The following is a 13,345-nucleotide window of genomic DNA, read 5'->3' as shown; positions in this document are numbered from 1 at the left end:
TTTTGTTGTCAGAAGTTATAATTATTCGGATTAATAGAGTAACAAGAAAATTATAGCAAAAAATAATAAGAGTTAACTTAAAAATAAAATAAAATTCATGTTGTAATAATTTCTTAAAGTTTGCTGGATACAATGAGGCGTAAGATTTAGACTGGAAGTTTTTGCGGTGGGATGGTTCCAACATAATTTATGCTTGCAATCTTGTTAAAATTACATAATTTTATCATTTTTTTATCTGGTTACCTACTTAAAAATTTCATGCTGAAGCAATGGCTAAGACCTTTTGAGCAATAACTATATTAACGGAGCGAAATATAATCGTTTACTGACTAAGTGAATGTAATACGTAAATACAATATACTATTAAAAGTAGGTCAAAAATAGAGTAAGTAGTAGGTTTATATACCTTTCATCGATAACACACAATAACGCCTTTTAAGTCATTGAATAATAATTCTTATAATGAAGTTATTATAATCGTCAAGACGATGTTATCTAGATAAATCTATCTTATGTTGTTTGGTCACATAGTGTAGGGTATGATGAAAAATTAAGGGACAGAGTTTACGTCTATGAGTGTATATATCCTCATGGCCAATTTAATAACACTTGACGACGCTTAGTCAACTTGGTTGACACCGCGGGGACCAGCTGGCATTGTTATATAATATCAGTGGTAATAACTGGAACTGATGGCCACGGCTATGGAAAGCGACAATAACTAACTATGGGAAGAGCTGGGAATCGAACCAAAGAGCTGGTAAAGCGTATTCAAATTGTTATTATTTTTTGCGTATTGTATATGTATAGTATTATAGCAAAAAAAAAAAAAAAAATATTTTAATTTTTTTCTCAAGTAACAGTATTAAATACTGTAAGTTCTCCACCACCATCTCAAAACAGAAAAAAATATATATGAACGCTTCTAAAGTAAAGGAGTATTTAAAATAAAAAAGGTTTTACTTTTTTTTAAGAAAGCCAACAAAATAAGGCTAGATGATATTAATCTAAGACTCAGCCATGAGTGTCGGCAAGACGCCAGACAGCATTAATTACGGAGAACGCGACAAATTGCTTGCATTGTCACGACACAGCCATGATATAAGCCAAGGTTATACAAAGTAACATTTTTAAAGAGTAATATAGAGGATTTTTTAAATTTAATTTCGCTGGCCTAATGACATTGAAATGTTTACTCCTCACAAAAACACAAATAAAGTATTAAAATATCTAAAAATGTATGTTTTAAAGTATGCTAATATAAGTTTGTTAAATATTCTTTATCTATGTAGGCCACATGCAAGTGCTAGCGATAGACTTATATAGCATTCATGCATAATACATGTTTCCATTATTATAAAATGGTTGTTATAATGAGTTATAATATATGTTTCCATTTCATTTTATGGAAACATGTACTACTCATGAACGCTATATAAGTAAAAAGAATTGCAACTTAAAGCATAGCTTATGAGGGTTCTCTATGCGCCCTAGTCTAAGAAGAGCCCACAACCAACTTAGCAGGATAATTTAATTTGTTTAATTTTATTAAAATCACCAGCTCACAGTTCATTAATACTCATCTATGAAGTTAGAGCATTTCATACCCCAGTTTTTTATCGTTTAAGTAATTATTTATATCATTATGGGATTTCTTTAAGTTTACGTTTTATTTAAACTTTTAGCTAACTGGTTGGTCAATTTGTAAAACAATTCAGTTTTCCTTGAAACGATTATTAATTTTATGTAGCCTATTAAACTGTACTACAAGTTTATTTTTACTTCTAATAATTATAACAGTCCAATTGCTTTTCAAATTTTGTTGAATTTTATAGATAAAATAATTATTTATGCCATGCTTCATTAGTTCAACTACTTTGGACTGGAAAGGAATGAAGTTCTTCTATTTGTAAAGCTCTTATTCCCCTAATTAATTAATTACAAATTACTGCATTCTTGCGGGAACATGTTCGGATAGTGACAACCGTATGCATTATCCCTATACTACTGTATATTACTTGAACCCATCATTGATGTGATACAAATCAGCAAATTAAACTCAGCCATGACTATCCTCAGGAAGGTAAGGAAGCTCACTAATTTAAATGAGAAACAGAAAAGGTCCTGATGCAGACCCCTCAGGGACACTTATTTTCACAAATAACCCGTTAGACCGCTTTCCATTCACGTCAACTTTTTGAAGTCTATCGTTGAGATAAGAATTCATTTAATCGAGATTTGTACCCCGAATGCCATAGATTGTAATATTCTGATTAACTTACAAAATTACAGTAGAAGCTTCAAATATATTCTGTATTAACTCAACATTAGCGCCGCTTGTTGAGCGATCGCGTGTAAAATTCCTTAGGGTGCATATAATCGTTTTCATTAAATTGGTTAAGTATTTCATTTAATATAAGTTTTTCAAAAAATCTACTTTAATCTTTATTCAGAGTTGCCTTAGTGATCGCTTCGAGTTTCGAAAGAAGGCGGCACTTAAGGAGAAGAAAGATTTTACTGAAAGTGGGTAGTACAGATATTGGTCTAAAGTTAGAGGCGTCGGTAAAACTATCCGATTAGAACCATAGAACATACTGCAGTCTAAATTTAATTCGTTAATAATTAATTAGTTCAGGATTTAGAAAATAAATAAATTGTAAGATATCGTACTTGACAGAATGTAAAGTTCAGGAATACACAGAACCCATAAAAAAGTAACAGTAGTAATGTATTTTAGTAAATTTTATAATAGGATGCAGAACCTTCTCTGTTTCACTGGAAACGTTTTACAACAGAAAAATAGAAGTGAAAAATGAAATAGGGTGAGAAATAAGGCTAAAAAAACAAGCCACTATAAAGCTTCTTTCTATAAATATGTCAAATGCGACATCAACGAATCAACAAAAGGCATTATAATGCAAGTAATGATTATCCGTAATACTCGTACATATGGATATAGGACCCTGAAAAGGCTTGCTTATAACTCTGTCAGCATTTTTTATTGATTTATTATGTAATATGGTCACATATTAAAAGTTAGACAAATAAAATTATTGTTCAATTAACTCGATAAAGCGTTGAAAATAAACCATAAATTATGGACAATTTGAAAAAAAAAATATAGGAAAATAATTCAACAATAAGGGTGCTTCTAAAAAGGTTAACCTGAGTGCTGGCGTTAATTATAAAAGCTTTCTGTCAGTGTGTTTTTGTTTTTGAACTTTTTTTATTACTTCAAAGCTCATTATGGTATAGCTCAGAACAATAATACATTTTTAAATAGCTGAATAGGTACAGGTAACATAATCATAAGATCATTTAGTAATTTAGTGAAAATTACACTTGCAGTTTTAATAAAAAATGCATTTAAGTCATAATATTCATATTAGCATATGCATTTTAGAAAAGAAGTCAACCAAATACCCTTAATACCAAAAAAATCTTAATTCATCATAGAACTATAATACTTCTTTTTTAAATATATTTTCAATTTTTTCCTTTACAGATTTGCACTTTCTAGAGGGTTATACAATTCAGTTTTGATAAGTTCTCATGCCAGCTGCCTTATTAGAGATAAAATTGTTTTCTCCGTTTTCCACACAGGAAAATACGAAGCTTTCTCCAGTACGTAATTATGATGTACGCAAGAGATTATAATTACGCTTTCTTTCATTTAATGATACATTTTTCTTATTTTTCTGTATGTTCTTTATAACTTACCATCTGTTTTGATGTTTTGATGTTTTGATATTGTATTTTATTTTATAAGTATATCTTAACAAAAGGTTTTCATTGAGTATGTTATTTTGTTGGAATAAATGGAGTGTCAGAAAATACGCTAAATGAGATTTTGTATTGACGTAAATTTGTGCGACGTGACGTGAAGCATTTGAAATCGTATTACTTTACAAAACAAGAAATTCGCTTTTAGAAGCAAACGCAAGAAAAGGGGATTTTGTTTTAACAACAGGTAGGTATCCAATTGTAAGAGGTTTTAAATATAATTCAACCTTAAATTATTTACTGACTGTAAGTATTATTTAACTAAGATTGTTCGAACGTTGTAAAGTAAAGTAAACAAGTGATAATAAATTACTAACAAGGAACACTTAACTCCGAAAAGTTAGAAGTGCATGCCGAGGATCGAACGCGGTGCGTCAAAAGGCGAAGAATATCGCGGCCTAATATTTTTAATTCTTGCATTTTCACTTACCGACAACATTCAGTTGAAAAGCTAAGGACATCTTCGGTTCAGTGTTCACTTGGCATTCGTAGATTCCAGCATCCCTTTCTTGCGGAAACTTGATCTGCAAAGTCCAGTTCTCTGATTTGTCTGGCCGGATAACCTAGAAATGAGATATTAATTGTACGAATGGCTACAAGTTTACCCAAAATTTACATTTGGGATTCTTGGATCAACTTGATGTTAATAAATGGGATCTATTAACATACACACATACACATTTTATTCAATACATTTTTGCCTTAAAAATATATCAATAATACAGTTTTATTTTAAGTATAGAGTTATTTTAAGATATTAGTCACAAAATGAAATGGCCATTGAGCTAATAGCATTGCAAATTGCAATATTAGTATTTTATATTTTTCTGCTACAAGCACTCTTCTATAAAATTTCAATAATATTTTACTATGTTAAAATCTTTCTAATGCAGACACATGTACAATAAAATCTTTGAGAAGTTCAATAGTAACGTAGTGACAGTAATATCATAGAATACATCTCAATATATATAAATCTCCTGTCACGATGTTTGTCCGCGATGGACTCCTAAACTACTTAACCGATTTTAAATTAAATTGGCACACCGTGAGCAGTATGGTCCAACTTAAGAGATGGGATAGCATAGATCTTTAATTATAGTCGCAATTTTATTTTATTGCAAATTATTTGTCTATAATTAATTTACAGTCACATGTTTTATATATATACTACTATGCTCATTTAAGGTACGATACTGAATACTTTAAAAACAAAATCAAACGCAGACGAAGTCGCGGGTAAGAGCTAGTTTATTATATTTCCTTATTGGGGGAGCATGGTAAAAGTATGCCTATCGGAAGACATTTTAATTTTTTTTAAGTATGTTACTTGTTGGCAAAACCACAAAAGATTTGCTAATCAAATAAGCACGAAGCGTAGAGTAAATTTTGTTTTCAAATGAGTTACTAAGCTAGAGTTTTACATCGACTAGAGATTGAAAAATTGTATGATGTATTAACTTACTTGAAACCTCTGATCAGACGTGTATGTTAAAATTCCAGCAGTAAGTATATGAAGATCTCTTTTTCTTATCCAAGATACCTGCAAATAATATAAGTAAATTAACTTATTTACATGAAAATATTTAACCGAAAAGGTAATGTTCCGTTTTCAGGCGTTTGCTATAAACTTATTTACGCGTTTACAATTTTCATAGTATTTTTTTTATATAAAAAATATTGTGACGTAACTCCAGATCAATGGAAAAATTAACACGTGGATGCGATTTTAAATAAACCTCAAAATCTAAAACTTTTTACGTTTATGCTTTGGGTTATTGAGTGATGTTACATATCCTTAAATATTTTCCTTACACATTGGATATCTAATTTTTACTTCCGTGCGTAATATCATAACCAGGACTTTTTTTTTGTTAATATGTACCCGGTTGCTCCGAAAGTACTGGACTGATTTTAACAATTTCTTCCCCAAGCAAAATGCGAAACTATCACGAAGTAACAAGCCAAAATTTACTTTCAAAAAAATTGAAGATCCTTTTAAAAATTGCAATAATGTAAACCAATGTAGCAAAATGTTGCTTATAGAATTTATTACTTGGCAAGCGCTGAAAGAACCAGCTGATAATACTTTAAAACTATGCATTGCACAAAAATAACAAGATTGAAATACTCATCATACCTTCAAAAAAGACTGCGAGGGAATATATCTAATTATCACAGTTGTGGCGCATTAGTAAGTTTGTGTTCTAAAATTTTTATAAGATCGCTGTGTCTACACAAACCGTTATATTAGTATCGCAGTATTAATTCTTATTCAAATAAATTGATGGTATTTATATACCAGTAAAATTCCCATTGATTTCGATGATTCGATTTGGTTATTTATTTACTGCCATTTTTAATTTTATCATGTTTTTGTAGTGTTGATTATAATTTAATTTGACATTTAATTAAGGTTGATTTTTAATATCCTCGAACCAAATTAGCGCACCATTAATTTAGTAGAATGCTCTCTAAACTAACTATATTGTTTACCAACATCTTGATATTCAATGTATCAAGATGTTGGTAATATATTTAAAAAAATATTTTTGAAACTACGCCCGATTTTTTTAACAAGAATATACAAACTATAAATGTCAGTAGTCCTACCGACCTAAATTCTTAGTGGTGATAGCCCAGTGGCTAGGACTTCGGCTTCGCTTTCGCGGTGCCCAGTTCGAATCCCAACATTCACCTCTAACTTTGGTAAGTAATGCGCGTTCAAAGCAATTAAATATCAATTGCCCTCACAACGTTTTGAGGGAACCTGCATGCCTGAGAGTTCTCCATGATGTTCTCAAAAGCGTGGGGAGTTCACCAATCGGCACAGGCGTGGCAGACTTCGAGACCTAAACTCTTGTTATTGTGGGAGGAGACCTGTGTCCTTTAGTGGGTCGGTAATATGTTGATATGATGATAATGATAACGTCTTTCAAATAATCTGTTCCTAAGGGATGCTTTCATCTAACTTTTTAATCTCTATGCTGAACTAAACTGTCTGTTTCGTCCATGATTTAGACAGATCTAAAAGATGGTTTGGAATATCATGCAAATCTCGAACAAACCTAGGAAAAAGAACCAAAAAGAAATCATAAAAATCGATACTGATAGTTTTATATTGGACTATATAGCAGATTACTATAAAAAAATCGTTATCTGAAAACTAAATTTAAGAGGGATCCTAACGTGAGAGTCTTCAATGATAATACTACTATAGTGACGGCCGATTGGCGCAGTGGGCAGCGAGCCTGCTTTCTGAGTCCAAGGTCGTGGGTTTGATTCCCACAACTGGAAATATTTCTGTGATGAAAATGAACGTTTTTCTGTCTGGGTGTTTATCAGTATTTTATAAGTATTTATTTATATTATACGTAAAATATTCATCAGTCATCTTAGTACCCCAAAAATAATCTACGCTTACTTTGGGGCTAGAGGGCGATGTGTGTATGGTAGTAGTATATTTATTATGCATCTTCATATTGAAGTTCGGAGGTCAGCAGGTGGAAAATCGTACGATGATGTGTCGTCTCCTTCAATTCCGAATAGGTTTGGTTAGGTAATAGGTTTATTTATTATTTATATTTATTTATTTTATAGATGACGTTCAATTATTATTAATAAATAATCGCTTATGAAAATTATAACAATAACAATTTTTGGTAGTACGAATTTCGTACTATCAAAAATTTCGTCCATGATTATATTATAAATGGTAACGTCTGTTATTTTTAATTGTTACATATATGTTACGCCTGGAGCCAAAAAGCACACAGTGGTATAAAAATAACAGAAACAGCAAACCCGATCTTGAAATAAAGTTTCGCATACACGCTCTATATCTTGCATCGTGAAGAATACATAGGAAACCACTAAACAAAATGGACCTATGGCATAAAGGCGCGAACAATGTTTTTTTTTTATTGAAGAGTAATTGTTTAGAAAGGCAGCCACAGAAGTTCAAGAAAAATTATGAATCATTCAAGCAAGTTGCCAACATTTGTTCCAAATGGTTATAATGTATTTCCGTTCTGCTCTATAGCCGCAAGACATTGACCCCTCTTTTGACGATCGCAACTAGAGCGTGAACCACCTACCCACTTACGTGACTCGTGTTTGTATGGAACACAGAGTAATATGTTTTATTCATTCTTAACAACATATATTATGTAGATTTAGATTTTATCGTTCTATTTTTTTTTTTATGAACAAAAGTATTTGTTTATATTCAGTTATGAGTTAGACCTTGGTTGCAATCACCTAGTGGTTAGTGATGATGCAGTCTAACACAGTGGAGGGCCTAACCTGTTTGCGCTATGACATTTATATTTAACCTACGCCCCTTATCGCTACTTCGCTTGGCTAGTTCTGGGCTTCGTAGAACAGTTTGCAGTTTAACATGATTATAGTTAGACTTTTATTACCATCTCGGTGAAGCGTTGAAATGTTTGGGTCAGTAAAACTCAGTACATTATCTATTTTTCTCAAAATTTGCATTTTCCAACTAATGTACCTCGGAGAGCAAGCTTAGTCGGTCCCGATTATTATCACAATCCATCGCATAGCGTAATTATATTTGTTATAAGCCCGCCAACCCACATTGGATCAGACTGGTAGGTTTACCTCTACTTACCTCTCTACTATCAAAAAAGAGTCCTGTGCCCAGCAATGAGTTAAACACACTTAATCCTTTTTAGTTAAGTAGGTTATATACTAATATTATAAATGAGAAAGTGTGGATGTTTGTTACTCAATCACGCAAATATGGCAAAACGGATTTGGATGAAATTTGGAATGCATGTAGCCTTTGACATGGAAAAGAACATAGGCTACATTTAATCCCGGGCGGACAGCTTTGAAATTTGGTATGCATGTCTTCTATGCTATGGAAAAGGACATGTACTTTCTATAAATCTCTCAAATTGTTCCTGTGGTGTGATTAAAAATTGTTAACGAGCGAAGTTTTAGACGTATTTCTGAAGTCGAAGGCAGAAGTTAGTATATTTATAATAATGATAATATAAATAGTATTGTCAAAAGCGGATGTATCCCTCAAATTGAGTTCTTACAAGCAAAATCGAACTAGCCTCCTAATTTGGTTAAGGTATTTTACGGGTCGGATTGACAAAACAAAAAAGACAAAATATACATACAAAATGAAGGCTCCAAATATCACAATATTGAATTCGAAAAAATCCTCTTCTTGGCTTCAAACGGTCCAATTGTCGTTGTTTGTAAGCGCATTGAAATTTATTTCCTCTTACAAAGCTTTTTTCTCTCAGATATCCTCTGGAGATATTTCACTAAGCCGTTTCAAATAATAAGTATCAATTTATGGCAAGCGACATACAATAATCATTTTTGCGGCCTTTCAATTTATTGAAAGTCAATTCGTAATTTGCTTGTTTGTTTGATTTATTAGTACGATGTACATAGGAGAATATGTATCTATATAGGTAAATAAATAAATAAATATAGTGGAAGGTTCTATAATAAAGTGCAACATAATGAAGCAAGAAATTAATAAATGAAAGTTCAAAATGATAAAAAATTATATGACTTGGGTAAAAAATAAAATAATATATAAATAAATATACTACGATAATACACACATAATTCATCATGTAGCAATTGTAAAAGTCATACTATGGGATGAATCTGCTCCATTTATTTATCCAAATCGGGGGTAAATGAAAAAACAAATGCGTATAGCATATTTTTTAAATAAATAAATTACTATTACGACAATGAACACATTGCCATGTAGTCCCAAAGTAAGCGTAGCTTGTGTTATGGGTACAAAGATGACTGATGAATATATTTATGAATAATATTTATAAATACTTATAAAATACATATACCACCCAGACACTGAAAAACATTAATGTTCATCACGCAAACATTTTCCCGTTGTGGGAACTCAGAAAGCAGGGAAGCTGCCCACTGCGCCAATCGTTCGTCTAAATTTATTACACGTATACAATAAAGCATACCTATAAATAAATACGTTATATATAAATCATAAACTAAACATAATAAACAAATAAAATATTAGGTATAAACATCAACACGTAACTTAATTACTTATTTTATGCCTAAGGAACTCTTTTTCATTCTACTCGTACTTTCGTTTTAACCACTGTGCTATCACCGCTTCATCCTAATACAAGGGAGGAATTCAGTTTTGGATCGCCACGCTCTTAAATGCTATTCAGCAGGCTTTAACCAGGAACATCGGTCTGACGGCCGATTGGCGCAGTTTGCAGCGACCCCGCTTTCTGAGCCCAAGGCCGTAGGTTCGATTCCCAGTACTGGAAAATGTTTGTGTGATGAGCATGAGTGTTTATGTGTATTTTCTAAGTATTTATGTATATAATTCATAAAAATATTTATCAGGCATCTTAGTACCCATAACAAAAGCTACGCTTACTTTGGGGCTAGATGGCGATGTGTGTATTGTCGTAGTATATTTATTTATGGTAAGCCTGATCGCCTTAAAGCCTAGTGTTTTGCTTCCAGCGTGGGGTAAATCACAAGAAACGCGCATTGGAGCAAGAGTCTTGATGTAAAGGACGTGCATGTTGGACGCGGTGGTGTGGCTTTCACTTTAATATCCAGCAGCCATCCGGTATTCAATATCCAGTATTTATTATCCATAAGCTCTCTGAGGCGCAGGGATAAGGGATAATTTAGGGCTGATGATAAAAATAATCTTGACAGAAAAATCTAATACCTTACGATTTTCGCCTGATCTGGTGTTTAAACCTAGAGCTTGTGATCTATAGCTGAACCAGGTCGGCCAAGTAGTAAGTACTAGGTCAACGAGGCAGATGTAGAGGTCTAAATCTATCGTCCAAACATAATTGTTAAACCCCCGTTTTCAATAAACCTAGAAATGTCTTATGATTTAAGTAATGCTTAGAGAGCTAGTATATAACTTTTAAATGATGGCTAACAACGATTAGGCGTAATCTTAACTTACGACACTAATTCGTCGGTGAGTATTATATATTTATTTAACTCATAAACTGACACCAGACGGATGTAAAAATTTAAATACAGTATTATTATTATTAAATTTTAAAATAACGAAAAATTAAAATACAGTATGGGCTAATAAAAACCAAAACAATATCAAACACCAGACAAAAAATGTTTAAACCTTTGGCAATAATTTAGTCTATAAATGATTGAAGAAACTCATAGCATATGGGCTGCCTCGTGAAAATTTTACTTATCAAGCATACTTTTTAAGCATATTTCTATTCGGTGAAAACGGGCTTAATTGTTTAACATTGACGCAAAATTCAGCACAAAAAATACGCGTGCACCTAACATTTATATTGTGTGTGGTTTCATCACAATCTACAACTTTCTAAGCGTCTTACGAATGCATTAGTGGAATTAATGCAGTTGCAAAATGTACGCATACAAGTGCACCATCTTCACAAAAGACACAATTTCTTTTTCGTGTAGTTTTTATGCTATTTTTCTTTTTGGTTATGACAAAATTATCGGGCACTTTTTAATATACTATCACGATAGTTTTAATATTTATAATAACTTACTTTTATCTACATCTTGCGTCTTATACATCCCAATCGATAATAAAACGAAAACAGAAGTTTAATTTAGGAAGCGTAAGAAAATATAACGGAAACACCAGTAAAAGATAATGATACTATTTTAGTCAATGAAAAAACCTGGAACATTGAAGTAGTTACGCAGTGTTTTAACGAGTTCAGACATCTGAAAGGCACTATGACACAATACTGTTGACTATTCTGGAGTTACGCCACGTTTAATAACGAACCTTGTGGTGATGGCAGATTAGAGTGCCTCGTGTGAGATTTTCTACCTACGTTAACTTATTCGATCGCGTGAATGAGTTAATGCAGGTAGGAAACCTCATACTTGGGTACTCTGATTACTGTTGTCACCACCCCTCCTCCACACGCGTATCGTGCGAGGCGATTAAGGGAATATTACGAAGAACGTGAAAATTCTATTTCCCACGAGCTATGGTGTTCTCAAGTGCTATTGGATTTTAAAGAATAAAAGTTGTAGAAGGTTTCAATTTAATTAAGAAATTTTTTTAAGATATCATCTCAAACGCAGGGCCAAATGCCAACAAAAACTGTTGACAACCGTCATACAAAGGAAGGTTTAGTTTTCAGTCACCTGTAGCGAGTTTTAGTAGTTAGCGAGAAAATTACCGGAAATAGAGCACATGGGAGACCGAGGAAGAAGTGGTTCGACGATATAAGAGAGTGGACCGGGCATACCTATTCCGAATTGAAGAAGATGGCACATTATCGAACGATTTTCCAGCGGTTGACCTTCGAACTTCAATATGAAGATGGCAACAGTGATGTCGAAGAACGTGCAATAGCGTCCTCGTGCTAACAATGCCATCTACTGCGATCACCGACCCGTCTGCCCAGCCTAATTGTGATTATGGGCAACCCCTCAAGTTGCGAGAGGCCTTGAGTCCAGCAGTGGACAGTTCCACGCTACTGATGATGATTGATGAATGTTTCTATACCTCTAGTAATATCAATGCGCTAATCTCACGAACTATACCTATTTCCAATTAAAATAGATAATTGTATAGCCTGATAATTAAAAGAAATATATATTTTATCACCAACGACACGTAGTAGTGAGTGAAACTGCGAGTTAAAACTGTAATCTAATGTAATACAACAACAGCTTTTTTATATTAACGGACAATATTTACAATGTGAGTTGGCTAGTTTTACAAATATTGTTCATGAAATATGTAATAAAAAACCTGTTTATACAAAGCTTTTTACATTTCAATGTACATATTATTATTATTATATAACAGAATAGGTATGTGTATTCTATTATATTCGACTCTGCCTTTGAACCGGCTATATAGGCAGTGCTTCAATGCCTCACTGAAAATAGCTCACAATCAATATTGCTGTATTCATAAAGAGCAAGGTTGTATAACTATACCTATAGGCACTTATTAATTTAACTTGATTTTACTTACTCCTCATTAGCCTAATTAAAGTAGCTGTCTTAATAAGGTTAAAAAAGTTTAAACTGGAGCAATTATCTGTCGGTTCTTCTGATAAAGTATCTTTTCAAAGAAAGAGTGTTTTGGTTGTCCATCTAATCTTCCCTAAGTTTGTTTGTATTATTAATACCAAGCGCTTCCTTACAACATCATTCGCCAACAACACAAAAACAAGTTCCGATATATAAAGCCTAAATAAACATTCATGTTACGACCTACCGCTTCACCTCGCCCGCCCTTGGCAGAACTTCTAAGGTATGATATTAAGTAACCTTATAGAATAGGAAGCCTTTTCAGATAACTCGAAAAAATTCGCCGGAAAAATTCCGAAAATTTTCTAGTAAATAGTAATTTTTTTATTTTTGCAGGGTGGCGCAGGAGGCCAGGAAGCACTCCCCGATACCGGACTCGTACAAAATCTGGACTAGGAGCGGCGGTGAGTAATATTTCTAACACTCTATGTTGACAGTTTATCAGGGCTATGAAGCATCGATTTAAAGAAGATGTGTCTTT

At 32.8% G+C, this 13,345-nt stretch overlaps 1 protein-coding gene across 2 annotated transcripts in view; it reads right to left on the bottom strand.

Annotated features, from left to right (window-relative positions):
• Positions 1 to 13,345, bottom strand: part of LOC120626688 (zwei Ig domain protein zig-8-like) — a 194,139-nt gene that overhangs the window by 22,189 nt on the left and 158,605 nt on the right. For both annotated transcript variants that reach the window (XM_039894309.1, XM_039894318.1), the window contains exons 4-5: positions 5,249 to 5,326; positions 4,214 to 4,346 (exon numbers count right to left, since the gene is read on the bottom strand). In XM_039894309.1, coding sequence (XP_039750243.1) covers positions 4,214 to 4,346; positions 5,249 to 5,326 — 211 coding nt within the window. The remainder of the gene's footprint in view (positions 1 to 4,213; positions 4,347 to 5,248; positions 5,327 to 13,345) is intronic.

Source organism: Pararge aegeria, chromosome 1 (assembly GCF_905163445.1).
Source record: "Pararge aegeria chromosome 1, ilParAegt1.1, whole genome shotgun sequence".
NCBI classification, from domain to species: domain Eukaryota; kingdom Metazoa; phylum Arthropoda; class Insecta; order Lepidoptera; family Nymphalidae; genus Pararge; species Pararge aegeria.
The sequence above is the reverse complement of the archived record's forward strand: the minus strand, read 5'-3'. Positions and strand labels throughout refer to the sequence as shown.